Source organism: Bolinopsis microptera, chromosome 3 (assembly GCF_026151205.1).
Source record: "Bolinopsis microptera isolate Bmic1 chromosome 3, MBARI_Bmic_1.0, whole genome shotgun sequence".
Lineage (NCBI taxonomy): Eukaryota > Metazoa > Ctenophora > Tentaculata > Lobata > Bolinopsidae > Bolinopsis > Bolinopsis microptera.
In genome coordinates this window covers 13,009,436-13,034,323 of record NC_087074.1, presented here as the reverse complement: position 1 = coordinate 13,034,323, position 24,888 = coordinate 13,009,436, and the positions used below count along the sequence as shown (strand labels likewise).

At 38.8% G+C, this 24,888-nt stretch overlaps 4 protein-coding genes across 5 annotated transcripts; 2 read left to right on the top strand and 2 right to left on the bottom strand.

The window, feature by feature from the left end:
- Positions 1-202: 202 nt before the first annotated feature.
- LOC134813581 (radial spoke head protein 3 homolog) lies at positions 203-19,572 on the bottom strand. 2 transcript variants are annotated; one of them, XM_063821424.1, is made up of 8 exons: positions 19,563-19,572; positions 6,126-6,233; positions 5,784-5,874; positions 2,050-2,215; positions 1,758-1,879; positions 1,488-1,607; positions 955-1,316; positions 203-841 (listed from the first exon to the last, which is right to left on the bottom strand). In XM_063821424.1, exons 2-8 carry the CDS (start codon positions 6,227-6,229, stop codon positions 826-828), a joined length of 981 nt encoding a protein of 326 aa, XP_063677494.1. In that variant the 5' UTR covers positions 6,230-6,233; positions 19,563-19,572; the 3' UTR covers positions 203-825. The 2 variants fall into 2 exon arrangements, with proteins under 2 accessions (XP_063677494.1, XP_063677493.1); XM_063821423.1 differs by having other exon boundaries at positions 203-831.
- On the bottom strand, positions 6,479-8,114 carry LOC134813583 (von Willebrand factor A domain-containing protein 3A-like). The gene has a single exon (XM_063821427.1). The coding sequence runs from the start codon at positions 8,037-8,039 to the stop codon at positions 6,843-6,845; it is 1,197 nt and encodes a 398-aa protein (XP_063677497.1). The 5' UTR covers positions 8,040-8,114; the 3' UTR covers positions 6,479-6,842.
- On the top strand, positions 11,949-23,580 carry LOC134813582 (WD repeat-containing protein 93-like). Its single transcript, XM_063821425.1, has 14 exons — positions 11,949-12,173; positions 12,327-12,481; positions 14,190-14,263; positions 14,400-14,464; positions 14,845-14,905; positions 15,348-15,696; positions 17,333-17,430; positions 17,604-17,728; positions 17,974-18,063; positions 19,714-19,843; positions 20,004-20,096; positions 20,284-20,414; positions 22,702-22,826; positions 23,093-23,580. The coding sequence occupies exons 1-14, from the start codon at positions 11,949-11,951 to the stop codon at positions 23,169-23,171; spliced, it is 1,800 nt and encodes a 599-aa protein (XP_063677495.1). The 3' UTR covers positions 23,172-23,580.
- On the top strand, positions 20,611-22,529 carry LOC134812559 (arylsulfatase B-like). The gene has a single exon (XM_063820042.1). It carries the CDS (start codon positions 20,766-20,768, stop codon positions 22,338-22,340), a length of 1,575 nt encoding a protein of 524 aa, XP_063676112.1. The 5' UTR covers positions 20,611-20,765; the 3' UTR covers positions 22,341-22,529.
- Positions 23,581-24,888: the final 1,308 nt, after the last annotated feature.

The following is a 24,888-nucleotide window of genomic DNA, read 5'->3' as shown; positions in this document are numbered from 1 at the left end:
ACAAATTCTCATGTAGTGTGTACACAAGGTGATTGATTTAGTGACCAGGAGCTCAAACTTTTAGCTATCGTAAGTCTATCTGGACTTCAAATTAAATTATCTCTGCTGTATACTCCATATATCATACTTATATGAGTTGTGTGAATAAATTTCATTCCCAACAAATTTCGTTGATTTTTTTAGTAGAAATAAAATAAATGGGTTAAAATTAGCAAAACTGAAAGATGGTATTATGTACATTCGATAAACACTTTCAAAGTTTGCAGTTATAAAATCCTTTATTTTATCACACATTAGCACAAAAATCGATCAAACAATTTTCCCATTACATAGTGGATCGTTGACGAAAAGTTTCAAGAAAGACGTGATGAACAATATTTTAGGCCAGGTAATAAGTATCAATAACAGATAAAATTACTATTATACCATTCTTTAACACATTTTAAATTTGAATTTTTTCGGTTCAATCGCTTCAAAATATATTTTCTTTTAACAAACTTGAATAAATGGCATGCCTGGCACAAGATTTTCATAATCCATATGAAATGTCCAAATAAATACAAATAAGTTACAATCTATTGCTGGGTGTCAGATGACTCGATAATAGGTGGAATATCGGTTGATTGAAAGTCTGTTGCAGCCGTTGTCTCGATGTTTGGTATCGTAGGACCAAGGGGATCTACGGGCGATGCTGAAGAGGGGGCTGGAAGTACCGAAACTGCTGAGTCGGCTGAATCTTTAGGGGCCGGTGCTACGGGGGCCGGGGCTGGTTCCTCGTTGGCCCGAGACCGTGCTCTGGCCTCTAATCGTTGCTGACTTGCCTGATCATGCCTGGGGTATTCTGTTGAGGTTTAGTAAAAAATAGATTAATCAGAACAATTTTCCACATATTATTAGAAATGAGCTAATAGGATTTTTTAAAAAACTAAATCACGGATATTTTAAAATCCTAACCTCTTATCACACACAGCTCTGATCAGCTCATCAACCATAACTCTTGAAAGAAGAACATGTCCCATATTCTCCTTCACTCGGCTCAACAACCAAGGCACAAAGTTGCCTTCAACATCCTTGGCAACTGGATCGTAGAAGTACCCATTTTCACTGAGAGCACCAAACACGGAGGGCACAAGATCTGACAGATAGTTCTGAGCGAATGCTCGGGCTGCAATCTTTCTGGCAGTTTCTGCCTCAATGGAAAGAACCTCCCGTTGTTGTGCCATACGCCTCTGTTTTTCCTCGCAGTGTCTGCGTTCTTGTTCCTCCAGACGTTGTGTCTCCACCAATTCAGCATGTCGTAATTCTTCGAATTGCCTCTGTAATATTATGATTTGTTAACATCTTCAGAAATTGAATGGATTCACAAAGCATATAAATTAAAATATCTGAATTCTCCAAATTATTGTAATTAAGGTTGTGGTGTAGTAAATGACAGATGAAGATTCTGAAACAAGGTTACTGACTACGAAGATGTAATTAAAACTGACCTGTTGAGCTCTCAGGTTAGCCAGCTCCTCTTCCTCCATGACTTCCATCAGGGCTTGTTCAATGGTCTTTCCAACCAGAACTTCTAGAATCGGCTTCACTTCAATATCGAAATCAAACAACTGCAAATATCTTTTATTAGAATTGAAACCCCAATTAACTATTGAGTTAGACAGTTTGACGATTCTCAGAAGTCTCCGTCCTACTAGGATCAGGATGAGTACCGTTATCCCAAGAATGGCAAATTAAAATGCAAACCAATAGAATCATACCTCTCCGTCAAGAATCTGAGTGACGTTATCAACTCCAGTTTTAGCTGGTACGAACAATGGGGTGGGCGGTCTATCCAGGAAAGCATCTGTCTGACATTCAACATCGGCTTCCTCAACTCGATCTAGAACAAAATTATATAACCGATTGGGAAGAAGTCTTCAAGACTCCTAAAACTGCCCACTGTTCAGTGTCCTGCTGACACCGTGATACAACCACAGATAATCTTATAATACCGTTAATCCTTGTAATTTGTGTACGTTTGCAAGTAGTCAGATGTTCAAAGAGCAGCACCTTTTATTTCTTCCAGGTAGAGTTCAGTCTGGACGTCGATGTGTTTCCTTCCCTCAACTGGTTCGGCAGATCTTGGTCTCAGCTGATCAGTTGCCCTCTTCCTAGCGAGAATACGTCTCCTAGCTTCTGCTTGTCTCTGAACCTCAATTGGGTCCGGCTGTACCGTCTGAAATTAAGAACATTAATTATTTCATAGATTAAGTGTTTAAATTTGAAATCACAAATGCGGCGATGATACTCCATATTTTAATTTAAACTGAACTGAAATCATGTCAATGCGCGCGCGGACGGATGCGCGTCTAGCTCAAGACGCGCGCTAGTACTGCTGAAAAAGTACTCTGTTTTGTAATACGTATAAATTACCATGACAACCAAATAGAAATCTAGCTAGTTCTTGTTGCTCTCAATAATTCAGTATCGAGGAGCTATTATAGCTGTTATAGTATTTAAAATCCACAAACGACTTAAGCATGTCATTTGCCGCTTAAACTCCTTACGTCTCTAATCAGAACAAACGATGCTGCAATTATGCCTCTAGTTTAGGGTTAGATCATATCAAACGTCAATGTCGTTACGACATTCAAAAATATACATGTAGTTAATGGTTAGTTCATATTAAACGATATTCAAAAACCGACATGCTACTGTGGTCATGTAAATTTCATGTCCTGTCGATAGAATTCATGATTCTTGTTGCAATTTTCGATGTAAAACCAAACGCAAGCCATGTTGAACAGCGCTGACATTCGATATTAGAGGCCCTTGCTCCTATCTCCGATTACTAATATTTCGCAAGCCACAGTGTAATGCAAGTACCTCGTGACAGTACAAGAAGCTCATTTTAATTGAATCAAAGGAGGAGCACTTGAGAAATATTGATAAGATGTGCAACTAGCCACAGTAAGTCCCACAAAGGAATCAGCTTCTTATTTTCGTTATGTTCAAGTTAATTTTGTTGTTTGTGATTGATTTAGCTGTCGGTGAAAGCTGCAGTAACTATTGCAAGTTTCTGTGGGACAATACCACAGGAAATGCAACATCACTCAATGTGCCTCGCAATTCTAATGAACTGGGAATAGCGGGTATTGTAACAATAGATGGAAACGTATTCCAAGTTCCAGATAATCCGCCCACCACAGGTGACCTGTACACTCAGATTCATTTCAGAGAAAGCATGATAAATAACCCAATATTTTTTACGTTCATGGTGAAAAATGGTACGGGAGAAAACGTTTTGCATGTTCAGGCGTCATACGCTCAGACGGATACAATGCCAGTCTTTGAAGTCACCAATCCCTTTCAAAGCAACCAGATCAACCTCCAAGTATCAGATCTGAATGCAGATTCCCAAAACTACTACTCACTTTTTACCAATAGAACAGCATTCTTAAACAAATGTGACTTTGGGAGCAAAGCCTCGTGGACTAGCATATATTCGACACACAATTTAAAATTGAATGACACTGATGAGATACGACGCACCCTGACTGGACCTTACAGCTTCAACTATTTGTCGGTTTGTTCGAATCATAATCCGACTATCTGCCCTCCAAACCTTGATAACCCCACCCTGGGATCTGACTTTAACATAAGCTGCGTGGGATCTGGCGCTCCTTACCTTACCATGACATGGAGCACAGATAAAAGCGTTACCATGACAACGCATCCATCAATTTACAACAGTTCAGCTGCAGACCACTCAATCTCTTCTGTTCTGACTCTTCCCAACTTCTCATTAGAGCACGAGGGGGACTACAAGTGCACTGTCACCAACTCAAACTTTCAAACTTCCGCATCTCAAAACTTTACTGTCAAGTATACACAGCCTTTCTCAGTTAATTTCCTCTCCAACGACACTTTTTCGGCAGCGACAATAACTACATTGCGTTGGAAAGTCACAGGGTGGCCACTAGACATCCTGAAATTGAAGTGCAACACCAGCAATGTTGTCTACAACACCACCATATCCACTGTTACTCCCACCGCCAACTTCTCCGTATCATTTAACACGACCAGTGACATCGTAGCGTGTCAGCTTACAGATTCTCAAAATGCAACCGTTGCCGTGACAACAATATACAGGATTGGGATGAATTGCAGCCAGGGAGAATATGGCAGCGGTAAAGAATGTTTGTTGTGTCCCAAAGGGGACACGAGTTTGAGAGGCAGCAGCGTTTGTTACCATGGGAACAGTAGCTGTGGTCCAGGATTGTATTATGGGGATACCAGCTGTGTTGCGTGCCCCCTAAACATGATGAGTGAACAGGGAGCAGTGAAGATTCAGGAGTGTTATCACGTGAACAGCACGTGTGAAACAGGACAGTACGCTGTGAACAGTAGTGTGTGTCAGACCTGCGAGTGGGGCACCACTAGTTACAGGGAGGCGGTTAAAGTACAAGACTGTTTCCACCCTCCTACAAAATGCTCTGCTAATCGTTACTACTCTCTCAACTGGCCCTGTGTTCCCTGTCCACAAGGCCAGATTTCTCAGACCGGAGCAGCTAAGATACAAGACTGTCGCCCAGCTAACAGCAGCTGTCCGATGAACTTCTACGGGATTGGTAACAGTTGTAGTGATTGTACACGAGGGAAGCTAAGCCCACCGAGCTCAGTAAAGGAAGAAGATTGTAAAGTTGCCAGCAGTACATGTGAGAGAGGGAGTTGGGGGACAGACTCCTGCGAGTTGTGTCCCTGGGGTGAGACGAGCGACCAAAACACGGCAGTAAAACCCCAGGACTGTTACAGCTACCCAGCAGCTAAAACATGTTCAGCTGGCAAATACACCACCACGCAATGTGTCACGTGTCCAGTCACATGTGCTCCTTGCCCGGCTAACCACACCTCCAAATCTGGCGCTGCTAAACCACAAGACTGCACCGAGATGTCCAGTAACTGCTCCGAGGGTTACTATGGGTACCAGAACAGGTGCCAGTTGTGTCCAGATGGGCACACGAGTCCACCAAGCAGTAAGACGGTGGATCAGTGTGTTAGCACTAGGCTCAGTCCACAGGTGGTGTTTGTGATCGGGGTTATTACTGTGATGATAATGTTAGGACTCATAATGGTGGGCACTTTCGTCAGATTCAAGTTGAAAACAAAGCGGCAAAAGAGGAATATGAGGGCTATTTTCAGCACCAGGAACAGTGGCACTTTAATCGTAAAGAACCATTTTGCAGACTGATACAGTGACACAAGATATAAGATTTTATCCTAAACAGTGGACTATTTTGAGATGTGCATTTGTTCTGAGGTAGATTTGAGATTGAACCTCGATGATTCAAATAGTGGTTTCTATAGAGACAGATTCTATTTAAAGAAATAGTGAAGCATTAGCTACATCCTATGGCATAAGGGTTAATGAAAAGGAATGTTAAGAATTAAGTGGGCCCCTGATTTGGCTGCGTTTCTCGGAGGTGCAGGTGGTCAACAATTTATTTGAAACGAGACAGCTGTTACCGAGACGATGCTTTAAGCTGATGGTTAATCATTGTCACGTGTTCGAATAAATATAAATCGTCTACTGGAAACGCAAGCAGGTCAGTTTAAACTGACGTCACATACATGCAACTAGCTTCATACAGGAGGTCTATTCTCATTTGCAGGGCGCTCTTTGAACTTTGAAATAAAATTTTACGATAACTTCGGGGTTTTAATTGTAATTGTATATTTAGCTTAATGAATAATTAACTTACACAGGTAATTAACGTTACTAACTAAATAAATAGTTAACTTACAGCGGGTAGGATATGTTGAGCGTAAGTGTTTCCTCTGACAATTCTCCTATCGTACATGATGTTGCCGTACAATGCTGGTCCATTTGTAGTTCTGAAATCAATTTAAAATGAGCTTTATTTTTTCATTTATATCAATCTACTTCTACAATCTACATATTATTATCTGTTGAGTTTGTATATTGTGATTGTTAAAATTTGACCAATATATTATGTTTGTGTATTCGCTTTTTAAAAGGTGCTAAAATTATGGAAAAATACAGAACATAAAGTGTGCAATTAGCAGGATGATCAAATGTAAAATAAGGCTGTAATTTTAATATGGTAATTAAAAGTTGTACTTACTGATAAGGATCTCTGAATTTCATGGCAGGGGGTCCCTCGTGGGGTTTGGACTGGAACGTGTACGTCCCTCCCTGGTCGGGCATTTTAGCTGCTGTCGCTGCCATACCTATGTAAAATAATTTTAATCTGATGAAAAAAGGGATTGAAATTGCAATTTCTAGAACAATCGATTATCGAAAAGTACACATGCTTCATTGTATTTTATCAATGATTTATACGTAAAACGTGCAGAATTCTGCAAGCGCCGATTAATATATGATTGCATTGAAGCAAACACCAGTGTATCACGTATAAAATAGCTGGTCTCTACGCAACAAAACATGCATGATACGAGTAATGACAAATTTAACAAGCAAAAATTTCAACATTTCACATCGCACAACACAACTTTTCAATATTTATATACAAATACAATAATAAGTGATATCAAAGGTTATCAATAGATAATGAAATAAAGGCATTCTTCTACAATGTTTTCGTAAATGATATGAGAGTTAGGGTATTCCAGGACAAGCAAAATGAAAACCAGTAAAAAATCTGGGAAAGAGGCACGTGCAAAAATTCCGATGAGTAACGAATAAATAATAAATGACACGTTTTCAAAGAAATGACAGCCAGCTACACTACCCTGATAAAAGTAAACATCATGTTAAAAACAGCAAAATCTTAAATCATCAAAAGTAAACATCGACATATTAGCAATAAACCCCAAAAAATTCACACCCCAAAAGCCGAAATTTCCTCCGGATTAACAGTTGGTATCATCTCGCTTCCGCAAATCTTCAAATTAACCATCTCAGTATCTCCGGAGTGGTCAGCTATCAGATCCCGGTAAGTCTGACTGTTGGCCATGAATTTGCGTGCCTTGACGATGGCTTTTGAAAGCAGGCGCAAGTCGTCGCCGGAGTATGCGGGTATTTTGAGGGACTTGTCTTCTTCACTTTGAAGAGAGGCGGGGAGATTGTTGCTGAGGAGTTGGTGGGTTATTATGTTTCCCTCAAACCCAGTCACACACGCGTGGTAACGGCCCTTGGTTTGTTTGCTGAGAGTTTTGAGAAAAGATATAGCTTCTTCGTCAGAGGTATTCAGGGAGATTGTGTGGATTTTCTGTTGCTTTTCAAGCTCAAGGGAGGAGACATGTTTTAAAACTGCTCTACAACTTGTGTCAGGTTTGCCGTCAGTGACGAGGTAGGTTGACTTAGCACTTGTGTCGCTCAGTGCTTCTGTTAGAGCTTCTAGGGTGCAAGTGTTGCCTCCAGCCATCATATTTCCAATGAATTCAGCTGCAGCTAGACATGTATCATAGTCTGGATCAACTGTTGAATCTTTGAATTTAGTAATCTGACTGGCAAACTGGACTATGTTGAATTTGATCTTGTTAGGTTTGATAACTGTCCAAAGAAGGGCACACAACTCTCTTTTTAGCTCATTGATAACAGTTATCATACTCCCACTGGTGTCAATACAGATCACAATTGCTTCCTCTAGAATAGTTCCGAACACACGATGTGGACCGAGTAAAAGCCAACGCCAGCGTCTCAGATATCTCGATATCACGTGGTCTAAATTTTCTTCGTATTGAACCAACTCGTGATGGTGAAGCTCCATGTGCATTTTCTCTCCACGAATCTTGACTTTAGGAAAAACATCGCAATACTTAGCTCCAACACGGTGTCCAGTGACCCTGATGAATTGAGAGGAGTGTTTGTGTGACGACATCAGATGTTCTAGGTGCAGTCCCAGGGGTTTCAGGCCGTATCTCTTTAGCCATTCCTTTGACGAGAGTAATTCTTCTTCCTCTGGTATGTATTTGATCTTCTTCTTTTTGCTACTTTTTGGTCGTTTTTCAGGCGTCGTTTCTTTTTTGGCTGCATTCGCAGATTTACTCCTAGGTTTATCAGCCTTGTGGGCCATAGTCCTCAACTGTAACAGGGGCTTATATTAGGACATCTATGCCATGGCTAAAGAAGACAGTTTTAAGGAACGGTCACAATTGCAACACTCAATAAATGCTGTAAGATATAAGTTGAAACTTGCTAATGGACAATATTTCAAATATGGTTACTTGATTGGCATCACGCTGTATAATGTATATTCGCTCCAACAATTCATAGCAAAAACACCGAGACTTCAAAGGAGCAGCAAAAGTTAAATTATAGTGTCAATCATAATCGTCAATCGAAAAGACAGTAGAGCCGGCTGTAGCACTTATACTTATATTATAATTAAGCAGGGAAACAGTAAACACATGTGGCAGTCAGGTTGCACTACAACTGGGATGATGACTGAGTCTGCCAACTATTTAGCCACATCCTACAGCTACAGTCTAAATGCTAACATCCATAAAAACCGGAGATCCATGATGAATTGAAATATAAGCAGTCCGAACTTTATGTCTCACGATGATGTGAATCAAAAGGAACGAATTTTACCAGATTGAAACCTTTCTGGCTAACACATTATGACTGTCCTGTGATTGAGTGATTTCTGCCGAAACACTTTTGCAAAAAAAAGGTTTTATTGCTATTATCATCAAACAAGTTCAGTCAATAAAACTCGATGCAATTAATATTGAACATGAATGACGAATCGCATGGTAAAACGAATAGCTACAGCCTTGTAGCAAGTCGATCCAAAGCTTACGCCCGGTTAATCTTTATCCAGTGCCGAAAAATGAAGGCTCTTTCGTTTGACGAAATTTGTATCCTGTATTCTGCGCGGCGTACTAATTTAATTGTGGGGTGGAAATTTATTCATAATTTGTAATTATTCAAAATAATTTGTAAAGAGAGACTATTTTAAACGGATCTGTAAATGATAGTCATTTTTGATGCTTCGGACGAAGTATTAGGAAAGATTGAGGGATTAAATTATGCTACTAATAAAGAGAAGCACAATAAATATTTTGTGTGTAATGTTGCTAAAAAACGCTTTATCAACTTATATATATAGTAGTGGAAAGTATGTAAATTAGCTTTCATTTTAACTTGGTTGTTTAGGCCAATAGATTTATAAAAATAATTTTTAAACTTTAGCCTTTATTTTAGGAAATACATTTTTGATGATGTGTCATTACTGTTACCAAAATGTAAATCAGATCGAACGAGAATCTAATTTCTCGTTCGATCTAATTAGTAATTTCTCGTTCGATCTGATTTACATCTTAGTGACGGTTTTACTGGGCCGCGCTCAGCCTGTCATTCCGCCAAATCTATATTCGGTTATGTTAAATGTTAATGAACATATTAGCCTGGGGTCCTCAGGTAATGACGGTTATATTTTGATTTGATTTGATTTGATTTTTTAAAATAATTTAAAAATAGAAAATAATTTAATTATTTTGTTCAAGAGAATGTTATTAATATATAATTATACAAACTCAAAACTTAGATTGATAAATTGAAATAATATATATTATTTCAATTTATCAATCTAAGTTTTGAGTTTGTATAATTAATATTTAATTTTGTAAATTTATAAAAGTCACTAGTTTGAAATTTAATTTAAGTTAAACTCATATAATGGAAAATTAATAAATACACTGAATTGTTAAAATTATAAATATGATTTGTAAATTAACTCAATCACAAGAAGTTTATTTGAAATGATATGAAGCTAGTTGCGCGCGCCAGCGATGATCATAAATGCCCCGCTTACTAGTTTAGCTCTTTCTAGTCCCCTGCTACACGGCATGTAAACAGGGATTGGCTAGTTAGAGGCGGTCCGTGTAGGCCTTACACTGTGCTTTCAGCAATACTCATAAATAATATATAATAACAAATAAGCGCCTACAAATACTTACAAATCGAGCGCTATCGTAGATAAATCGTTAAGATAGACATTGCATCTCCAGCGAAGATCTCCGCATAGCATAGAAGGTGAGTATTAGATTGTCACTTGTGTAACCAGGTACTGAAAGTTCTATTCCCAAAGAAAGCTTTGATAAACGGAAATTTGATCAGAATTCAAAAATAGATTTTGGAAGGTTTTTGAAAAGGAGTTTTTCTGCCGTCCCCTTGACCGACATTTTGCAGTTTTGACTGAAATTTGACCAATCAGTAAGGTCGGTGAGAGTGACACAAGTCGCCATAAAGGTACTGAAAGCAATATATCCAGAGGAAACTTTGATGCAATGACAATTTTGGATATGTACTACTGGTAGTACATAGTCAAATTTCAGCTTTCTGCGACTCAAATTTCACTGTTTTGACTGAATTTTTTTGAATGTTCATCTTACAAGGTCACTGAGGATGGCATAAGACACGATTGTTTCCCAAAGAAAGCTTTGATAAACGGAAAATCATCAAAATTTAAAAAGAGATTTTGGAAGATTTTTTGAAGAGGAGCTTCACTGCCATCCCCTTGACCAAAATTTCGCAGTTTTGACTAAAATTTTGACCATGAGTGACCAATCAGTGAGGTCGGTGAGAGTGACACAAGTCGCCATCAAGGTACTGGAAGCAATATATCCGGAGAAAACTTTGATGCAATGAAAATTTTGAATTTCAGCTTTCCGCGACCCAAATTTCACTGTTTTGACTGAATTTTTCTTGAATGACCATCTTTTTTTCCTGTCATCCCCTTGACCGAAATGTCGCGGTTTTTACTGAAATTTTGACCAGTGACCAATCAGTGAGGTCGGTGAGAGTGACACAAGTTATTATAACCATTGATACAACGACCATAAATTTTCACCAGCTCTCCAATATCCATCTTAAAGTTGCATTTTATAACCTCAAACTACACAATTTAAACTTAGGCATATATAGTGTAGACTTTCTGTCACAACAAGACTGTAACCCATAGTAACAAACATAAACAGAACCCCTAACGTCTGCTAACAATTTTCTTCTGATTCTCATATGAGCCCTGTCTCTAAAAACTCAACTGAACTAGCGTTTCGGTGTGTGCAAAAGCTTTCAGGCACGCACATTCCCTGCCCCGTTAGTTACCTGTCCCTTCAAAATCAAACTAACAGTCAAGGACAAAAAGTCATACACCAAATGAGCATTATATTTTTATAAATTGTTTTACATCTCTTTATTCTGTAAAATGTGCTAAAAATTAAATTTCTTGTTTCATTGAAAATTTCTTGTTTCATTGACAAGTCACCTATCAAGATTCAAGGTACTGGAACCAGAAGCGGAGAAAACTTTGAAGCAATGAAAATTTTGAATATGTCCTACTGGTAGGACATATTCGAATTTCAGCTTTCTGCTTCGTTTTCGACAAAGTGCTCTACTAAAAAATAGGAGCTTTTTATAAGCGTAACAAAGTAAACGATGCTAAACTTTTAGTTGGACAATAACATCGTTTACTTTTTTACGCTTATCTTTTTATATATAACTAGAAAACCCGTGGTCACAGGGAGGAAGCTAATAGTATTTTTTGTTAGGAAGTTTAAATTGCGTCAAAAAATATCCTACACAACCGAAGATACAGCCGATTAAAATGTTGCTTTTTACCTAATTTGCACATTAGGAATCATAAGTAAGATACATATATATATATATACAGGGTGTTTCAAAAATAATGTCCTGATTTATGAACTAATTTTTTTTTGGAAAACAAATAGAATAATATATAACAATATAATTTACAACAATGTAAATGGCAACCAATAATGGGCATTTTGCTCCTTTATAAAAATTGTTATTGTTTTAAAAAATCAGGACATTATTTTTGAAACACCCTGTATATATAATATATCTAACCATCATGGTTTTCATATAATTGGCATTTTTATTGAAAATCTGGAATAATTCCTTATTTTATTTGAAAATAATAGTTATCCATTTAACCTCATCATTGTTTGTCCAAAGGATGGGTATATTGAGACCATTTTACGTGGACTCCCCCTCTACATGGGACGACCAGGACGATGGGCTTGACTTTTCTTCAGATCCAGACCAGCGCCACGCCAAACTGCCACAACCCTTCAGGCTTGTCAACAAGATCCTGGATTGTTTGTTTGAGGATACTTGGGCTTCTATAACTGCCAGACAAGCTTTGAAGGAAAGCCAGGCCAACTTTAGTCAACTACCAAATGTAAGTTTCTTACTCATTTTTATTGGGGTTCAAGAAGTTCACTTATCTGTTGAACTGTAAAACAGCTAACAGAATTGCATAAACATTAAACCTTCAACTTGACATTCTCAGAAAATCAACTCCTTCAATCAGTTCACACATACTTTAATGCAGCTAGAGGGAGGAATCAAAGTGAGCCTACCGTACAAGCTCCACAACGTCTGTTCCACCCCAGACAACGAACTGGTGATCGGAGTTGGAGAGGGTGGTTTACTTGCTTTCTCACACGATGACGTCACCAGACCCATCTTCAAATTCAACATTGACGGGTTTAGTTACTATAGTTACTATAGTCAGGGTTGTGAAAAACGTAAATGGTAAACTCAAAAAACGTGCTTTTTTCTATTTTTTCAAAAAACGAGAAAAAACGTTCGCATAATCTAATCAAGCCGACTCACGTGAAAATTCAAAATGTAGCGGTATGACCAATTAAACTTGCCAGTTGTGTTTAATGTCGAATACTCTTGCTTTCTAAGTTGCTGTACATGTAACACGAATAACTATCAGTAAGCAAGAAATGAGATTATGATTGACCATGCCACCTACTAAGAGAGCAACATCAGATGTTAAATAGAGTTTTGGTGATACTTTCTTCAAATATCAAATATGAAACATCTTAATATGCGCTAATTTATCATTTAAGTTATAGAAATTTCTATATTGTTCTGTGTAGCGCTATAGCATATCAAATTTCAAGCTGGGACTGCTTCAAAATTGAAAAGATTGAATGCGTATCAGAATCATATCACGGCACCAAATAAACACAGAGAGCGGCAGGATTACAGTATCGAAGGTGAAAGTACGGAGCAGAGAGAGAGAGAGAGCCGACATATAGTCATTGCGACTTATACAAGAAGTGACTCGACTGTACGGCTGGGTGTAACTTATGAGTTATTGCTGGATGTATAAGTGCGCGTCTCAGTCCCGCACGTTTGCTTACGGAAATTTACAAAGCTTAGCTGCTACACATATAATCTGACGGTATAATATAGCAGAGTCTGGAATTTTCGCTTAACTAAAATAATAAAGTGAGTAATGAGTCGAGGATATGTGATGAATCGTTTCGATACTTTGCAGTTTTAATGTAAGTGTACAGTGTAACTGAAGACTGCAATCTGCTTATGTGATTGTGGCCCAGGCCTCAGTGTTCGTACTTCGCTGGTTCGTTTACTGGTAGTCGGTGACCGTCAAAACATTGTAAATTTCCGTATAAATCACAACGTTTTTAAAATAAATACGCAAAAACCTGTTAAAAAAACGTAAAAACGCTCCAATTAAAAAAAACGTAAAACACGTATTTCACAACCCTGACTATAGTTACTATAGTTACTACAGGGACGTAGCCAGGATTTTTCTTTGAGGGGGGCTGTCCAATCCAGCTGCGCAGCGAGCAAGCTGTGGCTGGGGGCGCAGCCCTCACCGGGTTCCAGGGGCAGAGCCCCTTGGCGGGGGCTAGGGGGGCGCAGCCCCCCGGAAATTTTGTGCGAAACAGGGTGTTTTAGACGACATTTGGCATTAAAGAAATTTGTAGGACAGCAATAAACTGGGATTGAAAAGAATCAAGTACTCACGTAAATTTGGTAACTTCACAACAGCAATCTGCATTCTCCAATCAGAATTTACGACTTACTCAGGCCTCATCGTCTTAAGATTTTTACATTTCCTACGGTCTAGGGGACACTATTGACTATTTATAGAAGTCTTCTAAAATGTTTGCTTGGATTTTATGACAGATATTTACTAATCCACAGTTCAAATCTTTGACTGACTGCAGTCATAAACACAGCTGCCGCCCCCCTAGCCCCCCCCCCCTGTCTACGTGCCTGAGTTACTATAGTTACTATATATTTAGACATTCGAAAGCTAATATGTAATTCATTATTGGCGATGCTGTTTTAAGACTTTATTACAGTTATAGCTGATCCTTTTCTTGTGTACTTATGGTAATTAACTTATTGATTTGCTTGCTATTGTCAGGGGATACCTGAAGGCTAATGTGACGAGTGGACCTGAGGAGGGTACTTATGTTGTTGCTGCACTTGACGAAAAAGGTTCAGTACAATTTAACATAATTCTTTTGCTTATTTCATAGTTATTTATAAACAATTTAGTTAGTGTCTGACAGTATCCGTGGACCGTGGTGTGAATTTGTGTTTTAATTGCATCAAATTATGATTTTTCTTTCAGGTGTGATTACCTTGTTCGGAATAACAAGAGCTGGATTTATCGAAGTTTCTCAGCTAAGTAATGAGGTGAATATTTCGTTAATAGCTGACTCATGACCGTTTTCTCTTCTTTTTTTATTTGAAAATTCAATTAATTATTATATATATAAATCAAGCGTTACATTTCAGCCATGCAAAATTACAATGACATATTTTGATAAACTAATTGATAAATGGTACTGCAATATAAGTTGCTTAATGTTTGGCCGGAATCCGGATGACAACTAACTAAAAGAGAAAAATAAACTTGATTACATAATAATTAATTCGGCTGAACCAACACATAGCAAGAGCCACATTAACGTTGGGCCGTCTTCAGTTTTATACTCAATTTGTATTTCTGAAATTAAAGAATCTTGCTGGGTTTCAGAGAGTTTTGTAATTCGGCAGCTTACGTTGTTTTACAGGGAGATGAGAAAGTTTTGCACTTTTGGCTGAATGGAAGTAACCTTGCTCTCTCTGTTGGTGGTGAGTTGTTACTTGTTATCCGTTCTAAGTATTTACTTTTCCAAATATATCTGGGAAATGGTGTTATTGTGGCCTATAATAATTTACTTGGTTTTATATACAAACTAATGTAAACCACATGTCTATCTAGTACTGTCAATCACCATTTCCCGGGCATTTGGAGAGTTGGAGCCTGGATTAGGGAAGTGCATTACTAATAACATAAATAGAAATGAGTCGTCAGTCGCATACTCTGGCCTCTGCGTCCCTTGTTGAGAACAATCCATTTTCCTCTGTGGACACAATATCGACCACGCGATGGATCCGCATTGCGCGCTGCTGACAAACGTTATTCATCTGTGTACTTTTTCAGTATTGTGTATAACATAAATGAACAGTAGATCACGACTAAGCCGCGCAGTGTTGATGAAGTCTGGTCAAAAACGCAAATATATACTTTCAGGGGAGAAGAACAGCTGCAGCATATTATTCTATCTACTTCCTATAACAAGCTGGTCAGAACCATTCGAACAGATCAGTTCACAGAGACTCCAAGGCAGTGACGAAGACAATTCCCAATTTACCGCCCCAGAACTAAAAGGACGAGTCAGTAGCCCAAGTTCAGTGTCACCATGCGCCAAGAACAACCTATCTGAAGCAATCACTCCTATAATGAATACTATCACTAACCCTGTAAGACTGGGTCAAGGAACTCATCATATCTTGCCTTCCTCTTATTTCGAGAATCGGAGGGCCATGTTGGAGAAATTACCCAAGTACAAGGACGTGGATTGGTCAACAGTAGATAGCAGGTCGGTGGAACTATTTTAGAGATTCTATTTTGCAAAATTGCATGGTAAATACTGTGGGGTTCATCTTTATATATTTGAAACACTGAGCAGAAAATTTAACAATCGAATGTAATCAAAATAGAAAACCTGAAAATCACCTAAAATTTAATCGAATTTATAAAACAAGATTATACAACAGAATTATAACAAGGTAGTTTTAATCAAACTTGATATACAGATAATAATAAGAGTGCGTGTAAGTGATAGCCGTGCTATACTATCAAAAATTAAAGTCTTAGATATTTTATGTTCAAAATTAATTAAATTCACTTTGATGAGTACAGACAAAGAGGATCTATACAGTCTCCCAGGTAGTCCAGATAGAACCGCTCCTCTTGAAAGCAACCTTCAAACTTGCACTCTGACAGTTTAACAATTCACAGCTGGATCACATTATTGATAACCGATAAATTCGATATTCTTGATCTTTACACTATAACGGCAGTTCTTTGACAGCAATTTATCCAACAATTTGAATATCCTCGTATATCTGCTTATATTAGGCTTCATTGCATCCTTGAATATATCATTAAAATCTCTAACTTGCAGGATAATGTCTGCCCCCCATCTGGAGGCATTCTAACTTTCTTCAGCATTGAGACACTTACAGAACATGAAAAGGTTACCAACTGCTTTGGTTTCTTCAGTCTTACTACCGGCTTGAACTTTCAATTGACGACTCCACACGCCTTCGTTCAACAACAAATCTAAAAATGAGCCCTCACCCGGCGTGGGAAAACCATCTATTCCATAAATCCCGCTCAAGTCGATGCTGATCTCGATCTCCGGGATAAAATGTGTAAAAGGGTTGTCATGAACCTTGACGATGAATATGGCGGAGGTGTTTCTTTGATATTTAGTTGGTATTGTGCAAAAATTTGAGATTCTTCTAGACATTTTCAGTATTTGGTGGTTATTGTGCTACTGAAAACACTGATATCTAACAAAATAGGAGTTAAGGTTTTATATTTCCGTTATGAAAATCTTATCAAATGATTAAAAATAAAGTATTAGTAAACAGTAGAAATTTGTTCGTTTTGTACCGAGATATCTGGTACTTTTTCTTTAAACAGTAAATAGCAGAATTAGATCACATAAATGTCCCTCTGAGCTTTATCAAAGATTTAATTAACAGCAGAAGCAAACCTACAATGCAGTGCATAGTATGCACCACAAACAACAGAAACAGAAAAGTAGTATAGGGAAGGTACAAGAGTCACCAGCAGTGGCTGTTGAAACCTGACTTTGAGCATCAGCTGATCAGTTCATAGTTCGTCGTAATTTATTTCCTATAGAGCGATAGTGTGTAAAAGAGTGTGGTTTTCAGGGGTCAATGTGATTCTCGTCGATTACTATTCTAAGCCTGAGTATTTCATTATACTCCAGCCGCGAAAAGATGATCGCTAAAGGCTCCAAATTACGATAGAATTGTACTGAAAACTCAAATTTAGAGGCCAGTGCTACGATTGGGTTTTCTTTTACAGGTGCACTCGATCGATTATAATCGAGACCATCATAAGAGGCATTATAATTGAAATATATTTCTATCGATTACTCTAATCAGTGATCATTCCTAATTATCAATGGTTAATTTCAGCGTGATCCGGGTAGGACATGTGGTGTTTGTGCAGGATAACAAAGTTATGGTGTGGTGGACAAACCACCACATTGCTACCCTACACTCTCTAGCGACTGGTAATCTGATTTATCTTACTTGAGTGGTAGTTACTGCCATTTTACATTTTAATATTTCTACCTGAGATCTTGGTATGATTGACACTTTTCTGATCAATAGATCTTTAAATACGTTCCCGTGATCTCTCAATCTTTCAAGAAGATCTATTCAATCATATAGACATTTTTTTCAGATGTGGAAACAGTGGTCGATAGTTTCATATATTGTTCAGACATAACATCTGCAGCTTCTAGTTGCAATGGTGATAAGGTCGCTATAGGTCTACAAAAGGGATTGACATCTGTTATTGATATGAAGGTAATAAATTGCTTGGTCTGTGCTTCGTTTGCTCGACAAAAGAATTCTGATAAGGATTCATTTTTCAACCTTCACACTTTACGTCCATAAATCTATAGCCTTAAATTATATCACAGTTCACTTGTGTTTAAAGTGACTTCAATCGTAGACAGTGGTGAATTTTTGAGTATTACAAAAAACGATTAGAATTGAGCATTCGGTATTCTTCATGATATGACCAGAACTAATGACTGTTTATTTACCAGGAATGCCTGACTGTGCAATGTTCTCTGGTGTCCAGATCTCCTGTAAATCACGTGGTCTTTGTCGAGGACAAACTTCTTGCGGCTTGTCAGGTACTTGTTTTATTATCATTCAGCACTTTTAATTTGATTCGAAAACAAAGGAAACAATCTCATTTTGATCGTGATAAAAGTACTACAAAAAATTCCTCACCTCAACCAAATTCCCTTGTCTGTATTCAAAAGTTCGTAACTAATCTGCCAGGAGCGCTAATTTTTCAAGTTGTAGCTGGCCACATACCTACAAACTCGTCCTTTGTCATTGGAGCCGAAAACATACCGAAAGTTCCGGCAGTGGCAGCTAAGTGACCCTCAGAGCTGGTGGCAGCACAGCAGTCAGTCAGAGTTATCACATGGAAACCTTTCTCAAAGGCCGTTCTCATGGTACTCTCAACACAACAGTTTGTCAGAAGGCCTCCCAAAACGATGGTCGTGATATTGTTTTCCACCAGTAGAGTTTCAAGGTTTGAGCCAGGAAACGCGTCCAGTCCCGTCTTACCTATCACCTCAAGATCACCCTCTTCTGGTGTCATTTCATCGCAGATTTTTGAGTTCCATGTGTCAGCTACGAACAGCTTACCATCATTACAACCTTTCAAGATTCCCAGCCCTTTATTAGGATTGTTACTCATATCCTCTTTAAAACTGATGGGCGCATGGATAACCTTCATACCCCTCTCCCTGGCAAAAGCGCAAACTTCAACTGCTTTCTCAAGCATTCCTGTCTCCTCCATAACACCCTTAACTGCATCGTGCAACTTGCCACCCTCCGTTACAAACTCGTTCTGGAATTCTATCATCACGAGTGCTGTTGTTTCTGCCACTGGCACTTCTCCACCGTGCGCCGCCCCCGGGGCAAACGTTCGTCCGGTTGCGGTCATTTGTAATCTGTACAACACAGGGGGTGGAATCAAGAGCAAAATCAAGATAAGCAAGAATATTATCAAGATATTATTATTATAGATATCACGAAAATAAAATCAAGTGGTGAGCTGGTTATGAGTTATCGTGTATTTAGATTTATATCAAACAGTAACGGCGACTATAGTGATATAAATAAGTAGATAAGATGTAGTACATTGTACGAGAACTTTTTAACGTGTGGTTTTTTAACATACAGAAATAGATCACGGAAGTGATGTATATTTTATTTACAAACACTATGTATGTACCTGTGTATAGCGGTGACAATATTTATTTAATATCAACGAAAGAATCGCAATTTTTTTAATTTCTTATCGAAGCAATGCTGCATCAGGCCGGAAATATAATGAGAAAAAAGAAGTTGTCTCAATATCTTATTCAACTTTGTAATATAGGAGCTGAGAACTAATGCCCGAAGAGTTCCAGTCTAGTGTGCGTAATAACGACATATGATATACCCAAACTTCTTTACCGCAGAAAACGCACACCCGTGAGATAATACATAGTAACAAATTTGTTCACTATGAATAGGGACTAGGGCACAAATCAAATTCAAATCGATAGTATACTAATCACCATTCAATTTACATCGACTTTTTTGTAGGCATTCTAAAATTCTAGGTTGTTATCAAATTATTTTAATAAGATATTCGGGAAACATAATAACTGTAATACAATTTGATGATGCAGGGCCAGGTGATAGTGCCAGGTGATAGTGCCAAGTGATAGTGCCAGGTGATAGTGCCAGGTGCCTGATCTATAACAAACCTTCTTCACCAGGACGGAGCCGTAGCGGTCCTGAGCTGCGACGTTGAGAATAGCTGTGCCAGGATTCAGCACATCAGGACAGACAACAAGGCTCTCTCTGTCTCCCAGATCTACCCTCTTCCTCCTTTCTCAAACTTAGCAGGTTTGAGTTTTTATATAATCATTCATTTCTAATCTTCCGCTATATGTATAAAGTGTGTGTAATAAGGCCATGACAATGGTCGATAGGAATCAATTATCAATAATCTATTATTTCCATAACATTTAAGTTTTTAAATCTCATGAAATCCCTCATTCTCCAGTGGTGACATTGTGCCCTGGAAAGGTTGCCGTGATTGATGTAGATAGTTACCGAGCTATCGCAATTGTTCCAGCTTGGACTGACTCTGTTCCAAGTAAGTATTGCGGAGGAATACCCCAAAACCTCCCAACAGTGTTAACGTTCCAGAACTCCCTCTAAATGTGAATGTAAGAATTTAGTTTGTTAAAATTGTGTGACTGAAGGTACTGCAACGGGTCCTTTGATTCCTTGCAATCGTAGTTCATAATTTAGCTACTGATTAAAGTTCGTTATTACCTCAGTTTGTGCGAGTTTAACAAAGAAGTACTTGTGTGTCATATCGTTGGATACAGTGCTTCTGTCCGCAAAAATACGAGCTCTACACAAAAACGCTGACTGTTATCTGCAGAATGTTTCTGACAATGTACCAGAGGTAATACATAATACATAATACATAATAATATATAATACATATTATATAATACATCTGCACTGCACAGTGCGTTTAATATTAATATTAATAGTACAACACTGTTCATTCTCACTGTTGATATTTAATATCATTATCTTCATTATGATATTGTCATTACCCTCATCAGACGGAGTGTAAACCATTCTCGTCAATATCGATAGTCTGGCGTATATGACTGTACTTGCACTTACGTTACCATGTACTGTATAGCGTATACACATTGTCCTTTGTATAGATGAGATTGAGGACTATTTTACCATTTAACCATTTGTTTAGTTGGTTCCTGAAAAAACTTCAACTTAACCGAGACTGATGTGGGTGCTTTTACTTGTCTTTGTTGGCCTCCCTAACCATGCCTATACGAAACAACCCAATATTGTGGTAATAGTTGCAGATGACCTGGGTTACCAAGATGTTGGATTCAGAGGTTCTGACATACTGACTCCAAACATAGACAGATTAGCTGATGAGGGGGTGATCCTGGAGAATCACATTGTTTCCTCCATCTGTTCTCCTTCTCGAGCTTCACTCATGACTGGAAGATACGGTATTCGGACAGGGTTCTGGAAGGGAAACATTAAACCTAACGAGGAGTTCGGACTCGGATTGGATGAGACTTTGCTTCCTGAGATGTTGAAAAGGAACGGATATAAAACTCATGGCGTAGGAAAGTGGCACCTTGGCATGCACACTTGGGAGCATACTCCTCCAAAAAGGGGGTTTGAGACCTGGTTTGGCATGTTCCTAGGAGAGCAGGGATATTTTAGTCATAAAAAGATCGGCAGAACAGATCTCAGAGAAAATTACTACGATTTGGGAAACTTGGTTGACAATGTGCGGAGCGATCTGAAAGGAAAGTACAACACGTACCTGTTTACAGATAAATCAGTTGAACTTGTTCAAAACCACGATCAAACCAAACCTTTCTTTCTCTATCTAGCTTACACTGCTCCACATATCCCTCACGAAGTTCCCGAAGAAGATGCTGATAGATTTGCTTCACACATTCTTGGAAAGAGAAAAAACTATGCTGCCATGGTATCTGTCATGGATGAAGGGGTTGGTAAAATAGCGGATGCTCTGACTAATAATGGGATGATGGAAAACACTATCATAGTGTTTACTTCAGATAATGGAGCATACTATAAGAGTGTTGGCAGTAACTATCCTCTGCGAGGAGGTAAGAGTTCCTTTTTAGAGGGCGGTGTTAGGGGAGTTACTTTCGTTCACAGCCCTCTCCTTCAGAAATCTGGATACACAAATACCAACCTTCACCATGTGACTGATTGGTATGCCACATTCCAGAAGCTGGCTGGAGACAAGCCAGAGGAAGGCAGTAAAGCACAGCTTCCTATCGATGGAGTGGATATCTGGAGCTCTGCGAGTAATGATGAGCCTTGTCGTGATGAAATACTCTATGAATTGAGGGATCCCTCTAAAAGGTTGGACTCCCAAGGTAGCAGGGGTCTAAAAAATGTCAGAAAGTATCCAGTTCAGCTGAAAACAACGAAAATGAAGTTTCGGAAAGGAGACTCCAGAGACGCCCAGGAATTCTTCGTGATACGATGGAAGAACTGGAAGCTCCTCACTGGTTCTGGATTGGAATTCCAAGGCTGGAGTCCGGACCGTGGATTGAAAGAGTACCGAAACTTTGTAAACTACAATAAAGAGCCGCATCCAAGGAGCCTGGTTTCTGGGACGTTTCTGTTCGATCTGTCTACTGATACAAGGGAGGAGCACAATGTAGCAGATTCACATCCCGATATCGTGAACATCTTGCTAGAGAAGAAACAGGGTTATTTAGACAAGGTGAAGATAGTTGAGGGGAGGAATTATTCAAATGCGGGCATGGTTGATGGTGTCTGGAAGCCATGGGTTGAACTTTAGGTTGTGGGAACTAGGGTCGCCGGGATTGGAAGAGAATTTCATTTGATATTTTATAGTTTGAGTCGATGTTAATTATTTGATACTTTTTTTTGCTGATTTGTGAATGAATAAGTACGTTTTGCATGAGATTTATTTGAGATTATTTAACTTTAAGATTGTTGATTGTAATATGTTCCGAAATGATATTTAATTGTAGCCTAATTATTATTTCTTCCGTGCGAACTGCAAAACTGATATAACGAAATGCCGATAAAATTAATTGGGTGACCGAACTCCATAACAAATAATTCACTGGTTTCTGATACATATTATTTTCCTGTTAGCCGTTCAACGTTAAAACTGATAACTGTTGTCTCTCCAGGTATCGGAGTTATTCGTGTACGAAGTGAGCGATAACAGCGAGATAATAGAGCGAGGTTACGTGAACACTGGTGAAAACAAGCAGTCAACTCTCTCTGGACTCTGTCAAAGCTACATTGCTGACAGGTACTGAATATGCGACGTCTTCTTCTTCTAGGAAGAAAATGATTTTATCATTAAAGTCTTGAATATCGAACTTAAATTAATCGATGGCTTTTTGTGTAAAAAGTCTATTTTCCAATTGAAAATGACGGTTGACTCAGTATATCTAGCTCTATGACACAGTCACACCCTAATTAACGATACAATATTACTATGCTGGTGCAGCCCGTGCGTATTTTCCTCTAATTTTCTTGGAATAACATGCTCATTGCTCAAACCTTTTTCTCCAGAGAAAGCAAGAAATGTGCACGACACGAGCGACTCCGTGAGAGGTGGTTCCAGTATACTGAAGAACTGGAGACCTACTAAAGTTAAACTCACACACCTAAAGTAAAGCTCATAAACCACAGCACTGGATTCATAATTTATTACGTTATTATAGGAAGCTGAACTGGAACTATATTATGGGTTGTATATTTAAAATAAATCTCAATCTAAAATGTACATGTTTGATATTAACAATTCTGTATCAACTTTTCAACTTCAACATTATAATAATTTCAACAATGCAGCAGGGGTTAGACCAACACTTGTTTTAGGTTAAACTTTATATATATTATTGAGCTGCTGTCGCGAGTTTTCCCAAATGATAATATTTGTTAACGGTACTGTTTGTATAGTATGTGTATATAAAGCTTTTATTTTTGTACAAACTTTGAAGATGTACAAAAACTCTTTAATCAAGGAGTTTTATTAGGTATAAAACCTTTCGGCAATCGGCAGCGTGTGTCTCTGCTGTTGAATCACTATCAGTTTAGAACATTCTAGATCCAAAGATCTGGGGGGCGCGGGCCACGATAAGTTGTGATAACAGATTACACTCCAGTTCACACGCCTAAGGTATTTGAGTTAATGATACAGAGGCAACAATAACATATAAGTGCGGCAGGTGCGGAATGGGGGTCTGGGACTCTAAGTCTACGGCGTAAGACTCTACGGCGTGAGACTCTAACCCTAACCCTAACCCTAACCCTAACCCTAACCCTAAGTTAACCCTAACCCTAGTCCTAACCCAAACCCTAACAGTAACCCTAACCCGCCGTAGAGTCTCACGCCGTAGAGTCTTACGCCGTAGAGTCCGGACCCCGCAGAATGCAGCATTAATTTTTGCTAATTCAGCTAGGCCCACAGTCCCACACCAGCAAGGCCCAGACTCGCTGCACTATTCGCCAAATTTGCCGCACTTTATAATGCTGCCTCTGTACTTCAAGGTATCTTTTATTGCAGTTGTATGAAATTGAAACTACCTGAAAATGGAAAAGCTGAGTAGCTAATATGTTAATGTAATACAAAATGCTTGTGGGCACTGGGCAACATTTGTGACTGTACAGTGTACAGCGTTACTTGACACCACAATCTAATACATACTTGGTAATTGATATTTCTCATTACATCTGCTGGTTACGTTTCTCTTTACTGATTGCAGTTATCGTGTTTGACTGTTTTTGCATCATCTGCCCTTATATTATAATATGCTCCGTTGCACGTGTGAGATTGGGCGACATCTGTCCGACAGCGACATCTGTCCGAAAGCTGAATTAGGGATTTCGGACAGATGTCGCTGTCGGACAGGAGTCGTTTTTGGCGACATCTGTCCGAATTTCGGATCATATTGTAATTTCGGTTCACATTCGCATTTCACAAGCTCACAGGTAATCTCGTGACGTTCTAAAGCTGATGTGATCCCTTAAGATCTGATCCATCGATACGTGATTAACTAGTTGAGAACAGGATCGTGCTAGCCGTATCCTAACAAGCTGTCGATCACATCACAGGACTCACCCTGTCCACCATGCTGAAACGACCGTCCACGTCAGCAAACAGAACTTGAAAAGAAAGGCTTCTGGTGGAGATCAACCGACGAAATACCTCGTATCTGAAGCAGTCGGTGGATTGGGTTACGAATCTAGAGCAAAGCTTGGCTCCCAGCTGTCATCCCTCAACAGAATGGTACAGAGAAGCAGAAAAGCAGCTAACAGACACCCTTCTAACCCGAGAGATCTGGAAACGCTCTCCATTCCTGCAA